Source organism: Hirundo rustica, chromosome 5, assembly GCF_015227805.2.
Source record: "Hirundo rustica isolate bHirRus1 chromosome 5, bHirRus1.pri.v3, whole genome shotgun sequence".
NCBI classification, from domain to species: domain Eukaryota; kingdom Metazoa; phylum Chordata; class Aves; order Passeriformes; family Hirundinidae; genus Hirundo; species Hirundo rustica.
In genome coordinates, this window is record NC_053454.1 from 1,292,772 (window position 1) to 1,307,162 (window position 14,391).

Here is a 14,391-nt window from a genome sequence, read left to right on the forward strand (position 1 = left end):
GCTCCCTCCTCATCCTCGCCGCGGCTCTTACCCTCACCCAAAAATTTATTGGCTCTTTTGCTCTAAAATGCCCCATAAAAGCATCGGGGCCGCGGCTGGGAGTGATTAAGCCCTTTTGGGTGGGTTTTGGGTTTCAGAGCCATAAATTCCGCCCCCCCTCCCCACATTCCCGCTGCCCTTTCCCGGTACAAATAGCTCCGGGATTTCGGCCGCTCGTAAAAATCCCGGGATGCCGCACACGCAGGTGAGGCCCGGCTGGCGACGCCGCGTCCGGATTATCGGGCGGGTTTGGGGCTGGGGGGATGCCGAACTGCCCCTCCGGAGAGGCGAATCGGCGGCCCCCAGCCCCAATCCCGCCGGGTGTCCCCGTGGATCTGTCGCCGGGATCGGGGACACGGCGAGGTCACGGGGGTCACGGCGGTAATGAACCTGCGGACGATGCGGGGGGGGGCACACGGAGCCGGGTTGGGGGAGCAGGTGCAGGGGGATCCGGCAGCACCGATGCCAGGATTATGGAAGTGGGGAGGGGGCGGGAGGGAACGGGAGAGGGGGGGGTGGATTTTTTTTTTTTTTTTCCCCCAATCTTGCTGACAAAGGCAGAACGCGATCTCCCGGCTGGAAATTGGAGTTTGACAAATTCAACCTTGAAATTTCCCAGCAGCCGGAGCAATTAAAGGCCGGCGGGTTGGGGGGGGGGGTGGGGTGGGGAGGGGGCTCGGTTTGGGAGAGGGACACGGGGCCCCTCGCACGGCGGCGTGCCGGGCACAGCGGCGTTCGCACGGATTCCTCGCACGCGGCTTTTGTCCTCTCCGCAGGGCGCCGGGAGATGGCGGAGCTGCCGTGGCCGCACGTGCCGCCGGCTCTCTCCGGGGGACGGAGCCCGTCCCGGGATGCAGGCGAGCTGCCACCCCCGCTCCCACACCCCCGTCCCCACGGGAGCTGCCGGTGGTCCTGCGCTCGGGTGGACTCCTGTGAGCCCAGTCCCTTCCAGCAGCGCCGCTGGCATGGGGCCACCGTGCCGGCCTCAAGGCCCCTGGGCGCCCGGTGAGCAGGGGATGGGGGTCGCAGCCCTTCCCGGGGGTCGCAGCCCTTCCCGGGGATCCCAGCCCCATGAGGAGGCCGTGGTTTCAAGTTCTGCTTTAACGCTCTGGGGAAAAATCGCTTCTCAGAGAGGTTCCATGTTCTTGCGGCGATGGGGAATTGCGGCCGCCCGCCCGCCCGCTGAGCAAACCCCTCTGGAACGCTCCGGCTCCTCCGGAGCCAAGCGGGATCTCGGCGGCCGAGTGATGGGTTGGGAATGTTGGGAGTGCTCCCACCGGGCAGCAGCACGGGAATCTGCAGGAAGCCGGGTGATCTCCAGCGGCGGTGCTCACCCTGATGGATGGGATGTCACCCCCGCCCCATCGCCCCCTCCCCATTATCCTCTCCAGCTGCTCTTCTGCCGTTGTGGTTGATCCCTGCGCCCAGGGATGCTCCCAGATCACAGCCCCGGCACCTCTTTCCCTCCCTGAGCCCCCACTCGTACCCCGAGGAGGCCGGGGAGGCATCGCCAGGGTGGGCTGAGCCCCCCACTCCCTGTCCGACCCCTCCGGCTCCCCCCCGGTGTGGGAAGTGGCGCTTCCAGCTGCCGGGAACACAGGACGGGAAACGCTTTTCGCCCCAAACCAGGCCACAGGGTGGGAACAAAACGAGCCCTCGGGGGTTTTGCAGGAACACGGGAGCTTCCTGCGGAGCCGGGAGAGTGCCCGGCGCTGGCCGGGTGCCCGTGGCCCGAGGGGACCGTGACGGGCACGTCCAGGGCGTGGGGCTGAGGGCACCCCAGGGTACTACACCCGGTGTGGCACCGACAGCCTCCGCCTTTGTCCCACTGCGCCACGCCGGGGGTGTCTTTGTGGGGGTCCTGGAGGTCTGGGACCTCGGCTCCCAGCCCCTCAGGCCCCATCCTCGCCATCAGCAGCACCGGGGCACACGCGTGTGTTTGTGCGTGTGTGCTGGCATGAGTGTGCGCCAGTGAGGGGGATTGTGCGGGCACGAAGGCGCGATCCACGCATGAGGGGGCACCGAGGGTGGAGCTGGGACTGCTGCCGTGTCCTCTCCACCCGGCACCCCCCATCTTCGGGGAACTGCGGTCGCTCCAAGCGCCGGCAGCTCCGGGTATTCCCGGAGCCGGGAGCGGCGTGCCAGGCACGGGGTGCTGGGGTGCCGGGAGTGCGGTGCCAGGGCTCCGGGAGCGGGGTGCCCGGAGCAGGGTGCTGGGGTGGCAGCGCAGCGCCGGGGGTAACGCAGCTGGGGGTGCGGTGCCCCCCGTAAAGCGCCTCCCCCGCGCCGCGCCGCCCTGATCCATTATTTATCGGCTCCATCCCAATATTGCGCCGCAGCGCTTCGTAACGCGATTAGGGCCGCGGCCCCGCGCGGCCCCGGCGCATGGAAATCGCTGGCAAATGAATTTTCCTTTAATAAGGGAACAGCTCGGTGCGGAATTAAAGTGTAAGGAGCGGCGGCAGCGCCGGGGGGGCGCCGGGAGCTCCCCCGCGCCGGGGGACGGGACCCCAGCAATTACCGGCAATAAATCCTGACCCTGCGGTGGGCTGGGAGCCGGGAATAATGGGATTACACCTGGCTCCGGTGAACGGGGATGGATGTGTCGGGAGTCGGGGGAGACGGGGATCCCTCCCTGGGGCTGTTGGCAAATCATCGATTCATTAACACGAGCCGGGGGGGTGCTGAGTAAAACCACGGCACGGGGGGAGCGTGGGGGAACGGGATGGGGATGGGGACATGGGGACAGCGCAGGAGCAGGGACACACGGGGCCCTGCAAGCCCCTCTGACACCCGCGGGCATCATCACCGCAGCAGGCTCCTCGCAGGAGGAGTGCGCGGGCACGGCTGCGCGCAGAGCCGTGTGCAGGTGTGTCCAGGTGCGCCTCGAGTGCTCACGGACGCACCAGCTCACATCCGGAGCCGCCCACACGCGTGTGCAGCCGTGAGTGCCGGGGACCGGCCCGGGGGTCAGCGGGTCCCGCCAGCCCCGGCCTCAGCTGCCGCACCCCCACCCCCCGGAATCCCCTGCTCGCTCCGGGGCCTCCATTTGTGCCTGGGCCAAACTCCAGCCAAATGGGCCGTGGGCGGAGGGGGGGGGTTGCATTTCAAAGGCTCCGGCTGCAGCAAACGCCGCTGCCCCCCCGCCGGGCTCTGGGCCGCCCACGCCCCCTGACCCCCGCACGGCACGGCCGGGATGGGGGAGACTCCCGGTCCCCCGCCGCAGCAGAGGGACCCGCTGGGACCCCCGGGGGGTCGGGGTCCGTCCAGAGTTGACCTGCGGCTGTGGAGGGGCCCGGGGGCAGGCCGGGCTGTTGGGGTGTGGGATCCCCATCCCGCCGTGGGGCAGAGACGTGGAGTCTATGCCGGGGGAAAGGGTTGGGGGGGCTCCGAGTGGCTCCGGCATGTGCCTGGCCTGGGGCACCCCCACCCTCCCCGTGGCACCGGGACCCCCGGGAGACCTGCTGCGGGCAGCGGGACGGTGGCGGGTGCCGCGGCGGGGCCGAGGCGGCGGCGGGGCCATGAGGATTCAATTAGGGCCGAGCGCGGGGGACTCGGCTCGGAAATGGCCCGTCTGGGCGTTGACAGCCCGGCCCCCGCCCAAGATGAACGACCCCCGGATTAAAGCGCGGAGGGGTGACAGGGGCACCTGAGCGGGGAGGGGGCTGGGGCGGCTGCGGGAGGGGCGGTGAGACCCCGCCTTTGGCACGGCCACGGAACCACTGAAAGGCCGGGAGGGGGTCCCCAATGAGGGAGGGGGCGACGCGGCAGCAGAACCGCTCTGGGGAACACCCCTCGACCTGTCTGGGGGGACACCTCGAGCAATGCGCGCCCTCAGCCCCGCACCGCCACGGTGGTGGCAGCGGAGTGGGGGCACCCCGGGGGTGCTGCGGGACTCTGCCATGCGTAGGATTGGAGGGAGCGGGGGGGGACACGCACGCCGCTGTCATCCCGCAGGAGCCCGAGGGGGCCCGTCCGCCGCTGCGAGCACGGCGCAGGGCTCGGGGGATCGATGGCCGCGCGGGTCACCGCTGCCATTAACCCCGGCGAGGCAGCGCCCCGAGGTTAATTAAAAAGCGAAGTGCAACGAAACGCGGCGGAGGCGGCGGCGGAGGAGGGGGTGACGGTGGTGATGGGGGCTGACAGCAGAGGGGGGTGACGGCGACAGGGAGTGGTGGGGGTGGCACTGGTACGGGCAGCGGGCACGCTGGTTGCTCCAAGGGACACCGCCCGGTGCAGCCGGGCTGGGAACGGGGCTGCGGGACAGCGCCGGGTGGGGGGGCAGGTGGCACTCGGAGTGTCCCCCAGTGTCACACGTGCTGCCTGGCAGAGCCGGGTAGGAGGAAGAAGAGGCGTCGCAGAGGAAGCCCCATCCTTCCTCCTTCTCCCACCCCGGCGCTATTCTTAGCCCCGGTCTGTCCTGCATCCTCCCCGCCCGGCGGGGTCCGGCCCTCCGCGCCCCGCGGGAGCTTCGGGGTGGGACAAAGGGGGGACCCCGAGCGGGGACACCTCCATGGGGACCCCGTCCCTCTCCGGGCTTGGCTCCCCGCCCCCAGGCGCCACCGTAACTCTAAACCCGACAGCTGCTCCGCGCCGGCCGCCTGCGGCCCCCACGGCCCCCGCAGTCCCCGCGGCCTCCACGCCACATCCTCCACGGCAGGGAACGACAGCACGGGGTGTCTCCATCCCCGGGGGGCTGCAGAGGGGGATCTGCTCCCCCGAGGCTGGGGCAAGAAGAGGGAGATGGAGCCCCCGGTGCCCATCTTGCTGTGGGGAGACGGCACCTGGCATCCACGGGATGTGGCAGGGAGGTGGCACATGGCATCCACGGGATGTGGCAGGGAGATGGCACCTGGCATGCTCTGGATGTGGCAGGGAGGTGGCACATGGCATCCTCTACGTGTGGCAGGGAGATGGCACCTGGCATGCTCTGGATGTGGCAGGGAGGTGGCACATGGCATCCTCTACATGTGGCAGGGAGATGGCACGTGGCATCCTCTGGATGTGGCAGGGAGGTGGCACGTGGCGCCCATCCCGGGACGGGAAGCGTCGCCCCCATCACAGAGACCTCCAGGCCGCTGCCTGTCACTGGGTCCCGAGGACTCGCCTCTGGGGTCGGGGACACGGGGACAGAGCCCCGTCGCGTTTGGGGACCGAGGGATGTCGCCGGCTGGGGCAGGGGCTGCCCGGTGCCCCTGAGGACCGAGCCCGTGGTGACCCCGCGTGGCGGGACCCTCGCGGCGAGGCGGGCACGGCGGGGTCAGCGGCGCATTCCTGCTCCCGCGGGGCGATCCGGTTACCGGCCGGCCCAGCCCCGGCCCCGGCCCCGGCCCCGCCATTAATCTTCCCGGGTGCCCTTTGGAATTTGCCGCCCGAGGCCCCGGGGGGTGTAGGGGTCCGGGCGGTGTAGTAAGAGCGAGGGGGAATGGATGGGGATGAGGATGACGATGGGATGAGGTAGAGATGGGGACGCAATGGGGATGGGGATGGGGAGGGAGCGGACCCCACTTCGCCCCTCCGGGAGCACCCCCTTGTCGTGCTGGGCTCCCGCAGTTCTCTCCAGCCCTCGTCCCGCGGTGGGAGCCTGGTGTCGCTGTCAGAGCTGCGGGACGGTGGCGGCACGACCCCTCCCTGCCGGGATCCGGCAGACGGCCTTGCCACAACCCACCCAATTGTTTAAGGGATCCAGGCGCTGCTGGGCGGCCGCCGTGGCGGAACAACCACCTCCAGCTTGGAGAGGGGCTCTGGGGACAGCCCGCAGCCTCTTCTCCACCGTGGGACCCCAGCATCGCCACCAGCACGGCTGTGAGGGGGGGCTCAGACCTGCGTGGTACAGGCGGGACCACCAGTTCGGGGTCTGAGCAGGATTTGGGGGCTTGAGCAGCTCCCGGAGCGCCGCTGTATCCCTGCCCGAGGAGAGGGGGCCGGGAGCGCCGTCCTGCTGGTAACGGAGCCGCCGGCCCCGTGGGACGAAGGGCTTCCTGCGAGGAAGGTGGGACAGGGAGGGAAAGACAATAAACCCCAGGAAATGCTGGGAATAGCGGAGGGAACGGCCGTGCCGTCAGCGCTGGGCCCGGACGGAAGCCTCGGGGCGCTGGGGGCAGCCAGACAGGAGGGGTGAGACCGTCCTAACCCCTGGCACAGCGGCTGGGCCGTGGTGGGCACTTCCAGTCTTGCTGTGATTTACCCCGAATCCTAACCCCAGGGTTACTGTTGGGAGTCAGTGGGGATGGCGGGTCCATGGGGAAGGTACCATGTCCATCCTGACGGTACCATGGAGCTCCGGCACATCCTTGCCCAGCTCTGGCATGTCCCAAGGGAAGGTGGGCTCGACAGGAGCCCCTTGTCAGGCTGTGGCCGTGGGCAGGCGGATGTCGAACCCCCGTGCCGGGTGATTTGTGGCTGGGAAGCGCCGGCACGGATGGGCCGGGACAAAACCAGCCAGGAAACACCGACTTCAAAGGGTGGAACAATGGTGGGATGGCGAGCGCCACCGCACTGGGACACAAGGGGTACTGGGAGCCCTGTGGTGGCACTGGCACCCACACCGTGGCACCAGGACCCACATCGTGGCCCTGGGATCCACGTCACGGCACAGGGACCCACATGGCATTGGGACACACGTCATGGCTTCAGGACCCACAGCACAGGGAGCCACGCCCCAGGACCCACAGGGTGGCACTGGCACCATGGCACCCCTGCCGTGACACCCACACCATGGCACCAGCATCCTTGTCAGGGCAGCAGCACCCAAACTGCAGCACCTGCACCGGTCTGGCCCTGGGGATCAGGCTGGCACCCTTCAAAAGCACCCACACCTGCCCTTTGTGCCCACCTCTACCCCATGTGTGCATCCCCTGGGCACTCCATGCCACGTGCCATGTCCCATCCCATATCCCATCCTGTGTCACATCCCATATCCCATCCCATATCTTATCCCATATTCCATCCCATATCCCATCCCATGTCACATTCTATGTCTCGTCCTGTGTCACATCCCATACCCCATCCCATGCCACATCCGGTATCCCATATCCCATATCCCATATCCCATATCCCATATCCCATATCCCATATCCCATATCCCGTATCCCGTATCCTGTATCCCATATCCCATATCCCATATCCCATATCCCATATCCCATATCCCATATCCCATATCCTGTATCCCATATCCCATATTCCACATCCCATATCCCATATCCCACATCCCACATCCCATACCCCATATCCTACATCCCATATCTCATATCCCACATCCCATATCCCATATCCCATATCCCATATCCTATGTCCCCATCCCATGTCTCATCCCATGTCCATGTCCCATCCCTGCACGTGGCAGAACGCATCCCCATCCCGCATCCTCGCATCCCCATCCCGCATCCTCGCATTCCCATCCCACATCCTCGCACTCCCACCCTCCCATTCCCACTCCGGCACTCCCACCCCGGCACTCCCACCCCCGCATTCCCATCCCGCCGATCCCGGGGGCCGTGCCGGGGGGCGGTGGTCCCGCGGCTCATCCCCCCTGCCCGTGCGGACACGCAGGAAGGTGGGTGGGGGCGCGGGGCGAGCTGCAGCCACCAGACAAAGACTCGGAGGAAACTCCGGCGGCCAAAATAAACCGGGACACTCGAAGGGTGCCTCTACCCCGCTCCCACGGCCCCGCCACCCGCCGCGCCCGGGCCAAGAGGGGCTGGCGGTGCTCGGTGCCCCTTTCCCCGGGGACATTCGCCGTGTCACCACCCAGCAGCTGGGACTGGGCGTCCGGGGCGCTCCGGGAACGCCGGTGGCACGGCCGGGTGGCACGGCCGGGTGCCACAAGTGCTCCCACGGCCAGCGCGGCCGCTCCGAGCCATCCCCAGCCGGTGTTGGGGTCCCGGGGGCGGCGCTTTCCCAGGCCCTGCCATGACCCCTCTGTCCGCAGGAAGGTGCTCCCCCCTTCGCCCCCCTTCCCACGCCGGCGGGCATCCCGGTGCCAGCGCCGGTGCCCACATCCTCAGGAAGCGGGCAGGAAGCGCGGAGGGGGGGACAGCGGAGGTGGGGAGGGCTGAGGCGGGCTCGGCGTGGGCCCGTCAGAACCCCCCTGGCGTCATTTAGAGCCGCTCGGGCGGTGACAGGAATTAAATTGCGTTTGGGTTTTCTCATCAGCCTCGTCCCGGCGCTTCGTTACAGGGAAGTTACGGCTCGTTCCCGTCGTGACAGCTCATTCCCGTCGTGACAGCCGCGTGGCCGTGCCGCTGGGCATGGGATGGGATATGGGATATGGGGTGGGATATGGGATGGCTGCGTGTCGCCATGGGCCCAGTGGGTGCCGTGTGGAGGCAGGGTCAGGGTGCAGGGGGGCAATCCTGTGTCACGCGTGTCCCCATCCAGCCCATCCCAGTGCCCACCGCGTTCCAGGACGCCGGACACCGCCCCTCACCCGGCAGCGGGGTGTTGAAGGTACCCGGGGCTCATCTGTCTCTGTCACGGCTCCGTGGAGCCGGTGCCGCCGGAGCACGGCGGGGACGGGGCGGCCGGGGGGGGGTCTGCACAGCCGGGGGGCTCAGTCTGTGCCCACCCCCAGGTCAGGGCAGCGGCTGGGGGCGAGCGGGACCCCCAGAGTGAGAGTCCATGGGGCTGGTGGGTTATGGGGGGTTTTGGAGGGAGCTGGGGCTGGACTCCCAGTGAGGAACAGGGGTGAGGGGTGTGGAGGAGGGGGCAGCACTCAGGGACACTGGCACAGGAGGGAGGGCTGATGTTGTTCCCCCCTCCCCGGGCTGCGTTGGGCCCCCGTTGTCCCCCACCCGGCACAGGAGCTGCAGGGCTGTGGAGGGCGGGGGGCTCTCCCACAGACCACCACCCCCCCAGTACTGCACCTGCAGCCCCCCCGGCACATCCCTGTGACACCATGGGTGGGTCCCTTCACGTCTCACCCCGCATCCCAGCCCTGGGACACCCCCAGGCTGGGGGTGCCACCATCGCCAGTGAGACCCTTGGGGGTCCCACACAGCCAAGGAGCTCTTAAGGGTCCCGTCCCCTTGGTCATGTGGGTCCATGCCACGCTCAGACCCTTTCGGACAGAGCTGGGGACCCCCGACAGCCCCCCAGGTCCAGGACAGGGCCATGGGGGCTCAGGTTTCCCTCTCTGCCGGGCTGGAGCCGGGGGCCATTAACCCCCTCGGAGCATGACGGGCCGGGGGGACATCAAAGTGCCTTCAGCTTGACCGCGCCTCGGGGGTACAGGAACATCCCCCCAGTACCTGCCCCTGCCCCGCTGGATCCCCCAACCCTCCTCTCCCCCCTCTCCGGGGCCAGGCCGTGGGCGGGGGGCTCATTTACCAACGTCAGCCCCGCAGTTGGTTTGAATTAGGCTCCTCCGCGGCCGGCGCTGATAAGGGAGGGGGTGCAGGGCTGGGGGGCGTGGGGGGCTCCGGGGGGCTTCCTGCTCTGCCGTCTGTAACCGGCTGCCAGAGCCGCTGCTGACAGACACAGGGCCAGCACTCGCCTCACCATCCCCGGCATCCGTCCGTCCGTCTGTCCTTCCGCCCATCCATCTACCCACCTACACACCCACTCCCGCACAGGCAGCCCCCGTTTGGACCCCCGTCCTGCACCCCCAGCCCTCCAGGCCTGTTGGGGGGTCCCCATCCAGCACCTCCACTCCTCCAGCCCTGCCTGGCACTCCCGTACTGCACCTACAGCCCTCCGGTGCCAGCTGGGATCCCTGTCCCACACCTCCAGCCCTGCATCCTCATTTAGGACCCCCATCCATCCTTCTGACCCCATTTGGGACCCCCTCACCCTTCCAGCCTCCGCTGGGACCCCAGTCTTGTGCCCCAATCCTTGTGACCCTGTTTAGATCGCCCATCCTGCTCCCCCACACCTCCAGCCTTTTTTGGGACACCCATCTCATGCCCCAAACCCTCTGTCCTTGCTCGGGACTCCCACCTCGTACCCCAAACCCTCCAACCCTACTGAGACCCCCCTCCCAATCCTGTTTGGGACCCCAATTCCACAACTGCGCCCCTCCCTCTCCGGTTGGGACTCCAATCCTGCACCCCATCGCTCCAGCCTCATTCGGAACCCTCATTCCGCCATCCCACCCATCCAGCCCCAGTCGGGACCCCCACGCTCGGATGTCCCTGCAGCCCCCGCGTTTCCCTCGGTCCTTGCGGGGGCTCTGGGCAGGCGGCTCCGGCCGCCCCCCGCCCGGTGAGCGATTGCCGACAGCTGGGCCGGGCCGGGCCGTAACCGGATCCCCCGGCAGCGGCGGCGGCGGCGCGGGGGTTCCCGCACGGGGGAACGGAGCGCAGAGCTCAGCGCGGGCCCGGGGAATGAAGGATGGGCTACGGGGCGCCCGGTGCTACATCCACCCAAAACCGGCGCGTCCCGGACCGTCCCCACCCCGGGATGGGCCACCCGGTTCGGGGGGCGAGGATGGAGGGGTGACCCCCGAGTGGCACAGGCACCACCGGAGCGGGGGGCTTTGAGCCCCGTGCCGCAGCCAGGGCCCCTCCGGAGCCGCGTTCCCGGGATCCCCGGGATCACCGGCACCTGTTCCTCCCGCAGCCGCGGGTCCCAGCCCCACCCAAGGGACACCCCCGTCCCCGGGACCCCCCCGCCCGCAGCTGTGCCCGTGGCTGCCGCGCGGGGATCCAGATGGCGGAATATTGTCCCGGGCTAATTAGGGCCGCGAGCGGCGGGGGGGCTGCGAGGTTCCCCCCTTTCCCCCGGCAATCAAAGGGCCGATGACTTTATTAAGGCTCATTATGCGGGGCGGGGCCCGGACAAGCACCAGGCAGCCGTGACGGGATCGATGCGGGGAGCGCCCGCACGGCTGTGCGGGAGCGAGGGGCTGCGTGACCCCCCCGGCACGGCGGGGAATGGGACAGAGGGGGCTGCACAGCCCCACAGCGCGCCCCCAGCACCCCATGACTCAGCCCCCCACGGGTGCAGCCCATCCGGGGGTCACTGACACCCCACATGCAGCCCCCCCCCAGGTCCCCCAGACAGAGCAGGGACTCGTGGGGGCTTTTCCACAATTTTATTCCAAAAATAAATTCGAACTGGGGTATAAGTTATGGGGGGTGTGGGGGGCGGGAGCAGGGCTGCACTGGGGGGGCAGCGCCCGCCCCCACCCCTACCTCCTCTTGTCCTTGATGCTGTAGTGCAGCAGGAGGGGTGCGGGCTGTGGGGCGAGGGGGGGTCAGGGCTGGGGGGATTCCAGCCAAGGACCCCCTGCTTTGGGGCAGAGACCCCAGATCACAGCCCAGGCACCACCTCCAAGGCAGGGACTCCAACCCCCAGTCCAGGGAATCCCCCCGCACAGGGACACCCCTAACCCAGGCCATGACCCCAAACCCCAGCCCAGAGACCCCCAACCCCAGGACATGACCCCAAACCCTAGCCCAAGATCCCCTTGGGACAGAGACCCCCAATCCCAGCCCAGGGACTCCCTTGGAGCTGCACCCTGAATTTGGCCAAACCTTTTGGGGACCCCCCCATTGCCTGACCCATACAGGGGTCACCACATCACCACTGCTGCCTGACATCAAAGATCCTCAATCCCCCAACCCCACACTGCCCCAAATCACCCCACCAACACTCCAGCCAGGTGCACCCCAAAATCAGAGGCTGTCACCCCTTATGACAGATGCACACCTTGCCGAACCAGCGTGAGAGCCAGAGCTGCTTCATTGTCATGTGGTCAGGGAGGGGCTCGTTGTCAAACAGGATCTGCACCTGCACGGGGAGGCTGCATCAGGGGGGCCAGGACACCCCCGGGGGCTGGGAACCCCCTGGACCCCCACTCACGTGCTGCAGGGACAGCCCCAGCCGGTGGCACAGGACCCTCCGCAGGTGCCGGATCTGCGCCCTCACCGAGCATCTCACGTATTTCTGCTGTTGACAGAAGGGCAGAGTGGGTTGGGGAGGTGTGAGGGCCTCCAGGGACCCCCCCCAACCCCTGCCAGGGCCAGGGTGAGAGCTGGGGACTGCAGGGATCCCCACTCACCTGTAGCACGGCCTTGCTCTTGTCCTTGCTGGAACTGCGGCGAGAAGAGAAAGGGACACGTGTCCAGGGTCACGGGAGCGGGGGCCATGCCCAGCGTCCCCTGTGTCCCCTCCCCACCCCACTGAGGGGCTGCAGCCCCCTCCAGACTCACCTCAGCTTCTCCAGGCAGAGCGAGACGTGCTCGTCGTAGCGGAAATAGTGCGCGCGCGAGTGGTCGAAGGTGCTGTAGGGGAGCCCCATGGGGTCACCCCCCACCGTGTCTGGGGACACAGGTGGCACTGTCAGCCCCCTGCGCCCCCGACACCCCCCAGCACCGCAGCTGGCTGCTGCCCGTGCCCCCCCGTCCCACCATCACCGCTGGGCTGCGTCACCCGGTCCAGGCCGCGGGACTGGTAGAACTCCCGGATCCGCTTCTCCTCACCTGCGAGGGAGAGGTGGCTCAGGGACACACCCGGGCCCGTCTGCCCCTGAGGGCGGTCCCCGGCCGTCCTCCCTCTCCCCACTGCTCTCACAGCACCAAGCTCCCGCCGCAGACCCTGTCCCTGTCCCCATCCAACTCCCCGTGCCCCCCGTACTGTGCTGCAGGCCGGGCACCAGCTTGTAGACGATGTCCTGCATGACCCGGTCCAGTTTGAGGTTGAGCAGCGGCTGCGTCTCGTGGATCTTGGTGTTGCACATGGGGCAGTACTTGCTGGTCTGCAGGTACTTCACGATGCAGCTCTTGCAGACTGGGGACAGGGACGGGCGTGGGAGGGCTGGGACTGTGTCCCCACGGGACTCACAGCCCTCCCCAAATCCCCCCCCCCAACACACAGGTGGGGACACTCACAGGTGTGCAGGCACTCGGTGATGGTGGTGGCGTCGATGAAGTAGCCGGCGCACAGGAAACACACGATGTGCTCGTTCAGCTCCTTCATCTTCACCTTCACTTCCTCCTGTGGGGACACCTCACCGTCACCTGGAGCATCCCGAGACCACCCTCACCTGTCACCCCCCGAGACCCCTCGCATCTTTCAACTGGAACCTCGTAACCCAAGGAGCTCCTCCTGCCATTCCCTTAACATGCTAGAAAATGGGATTTTGGGGGGGGTCATGCCTCTTGTTTTGCTTGAATATGCCAGAAAACAAATTCAGAGGGGCTGACCACCTCTGTCTTGATGAAATATGTCAGAAAATGGGATTTTGTAAGGATTGCCCCCTGTCTTCCATTATTACACCAGAAAATGGGATTGTGAGAGGCCGGCTTCACTGTCTTTTTATTATACCAGAAAATGGGATTCTGGGGGCCCCACGCCTCCTGTTTTCCCTTATTATGCCAGAATACAGGATTTGGGGGAGCTGTGCCTCGTGTCTTCCATTATTAAAGCAAAACACGAGATTTTGGGGTGCTGCACCCCTTGTCTTGCCTCAACATACCAGAAAACAGGACTGATCACTCTGTATTCCATTATTACGCCAGAAAACGGGCTTTGGAGGGAGCTGGATACCCTGTTTTGCCCTATTATGTCATTAAATGGGATTTTTGGCGATTTGGGGACACTCCCAACCCAGAACCTGCCTCGACCCTTGGCCACGCCCCCTTCTCCTGGCCCCGCCTTCCCGCACCGCCCATCGGTCTCACAGCGCCCCCCAGCGGCGCCACCGCGGCACCTCCCGTGCCCGCCCGCGCTGGCCCCCGGTGTCGCCGCCACCGCTTCGTCCCGGTGCCTCCCGCCCTCCCGGTACGGCGGCTCGCCTCGTTCCGCAGCGGGTCCATCTTGTAGACGGCCTGGAGCTGGTTCCGCAGCCGCATGGCGATGGCCATCGGGCCCCCCTGAGGAGGCGACGCCATCTTAGAGCCGCCTCCGCCTGTGGCCTCGCGCACTTCCGGGTTCGGGGCGGGGCCGCGGCGAGCGGCGGGACTACAACTCCTAGCGTGCCCCACGCGTCTCGAGTCGCAGCGGGCAGCGCAAGCTCGGCCCTGTGCTGACCCTTCCCCTCACGATCCACGGGGAGAAGCCCAGGATCCCGAGACCCCCCGACCTCGTCTGTGACCGCGGGACCCGCCGGGAGCGGCCGCCGGCGGACCCGCCGTGTTTAAGGGAGGGTGGTCCCTGCACTGGCCAATAGCGAGAGGGCGGGGTCTTGACGGACAGCAGCGGCCTCCAATCAGAGAGGGCTGGGCGTGCGCGTGGTGCTGCGGAACGCCGCTAGAGGGCAGCAAAGCAACGCGGGGGAACGGGAGGGGCGAGGGGCGCGGGGTGGGAGACCGGGGGTACCGGGGTGTCACGGGTCTGAGGGGGTCTGAGGGGGTCTGGAGGCTGCAAGGGGGCAACATTGGGCCGAGGAGTCTGGATGTGGCGCGGGGGTAC

At 67.5% G+C, this 14,391-nt stretch overlaps 1 protein-coding gene across 1 annotated transcript; it reads right to left on the reverse strand.

Moving 5' to 3' along the window:
- Positions 1 to 11,056: 11,056 nt before the first annotated feature.
- PCGF1 (polycomb group ring finger 1) lies at positions 11,057 to 14,099 on the reverse strand. Its single transcript, XM_040064860.1, has 9 exons — positions 13,776 to 14,099; positions 12,870 to 12,975; positions 12,616 to 12,768; positions 12,390 to 12,461; positions 12,192 to 12,300; positions 12,041 to 12,074; positions 11,842 to 11,928; positions 11,689 to 11,769; positions 11,057 to 11,215 (listed from the first exon to the last, which is right to left on the reverse strand). The coding sequence occupies exons 1-9, from the start codon at positions 13,869 to 13,871 to the stop codon at positions 11,168 to 11,170; spliced, it is 786 nt and encodes a 261-aa protein (XP_039920794.1). The 5' UTR covers positions 13,872 to 14,099; the 3' UTR covers positions 11,057 to 11,167.
- Between the last annotated feature and the right edge of the window lie 292 nt (positions 14,100 to 14,391).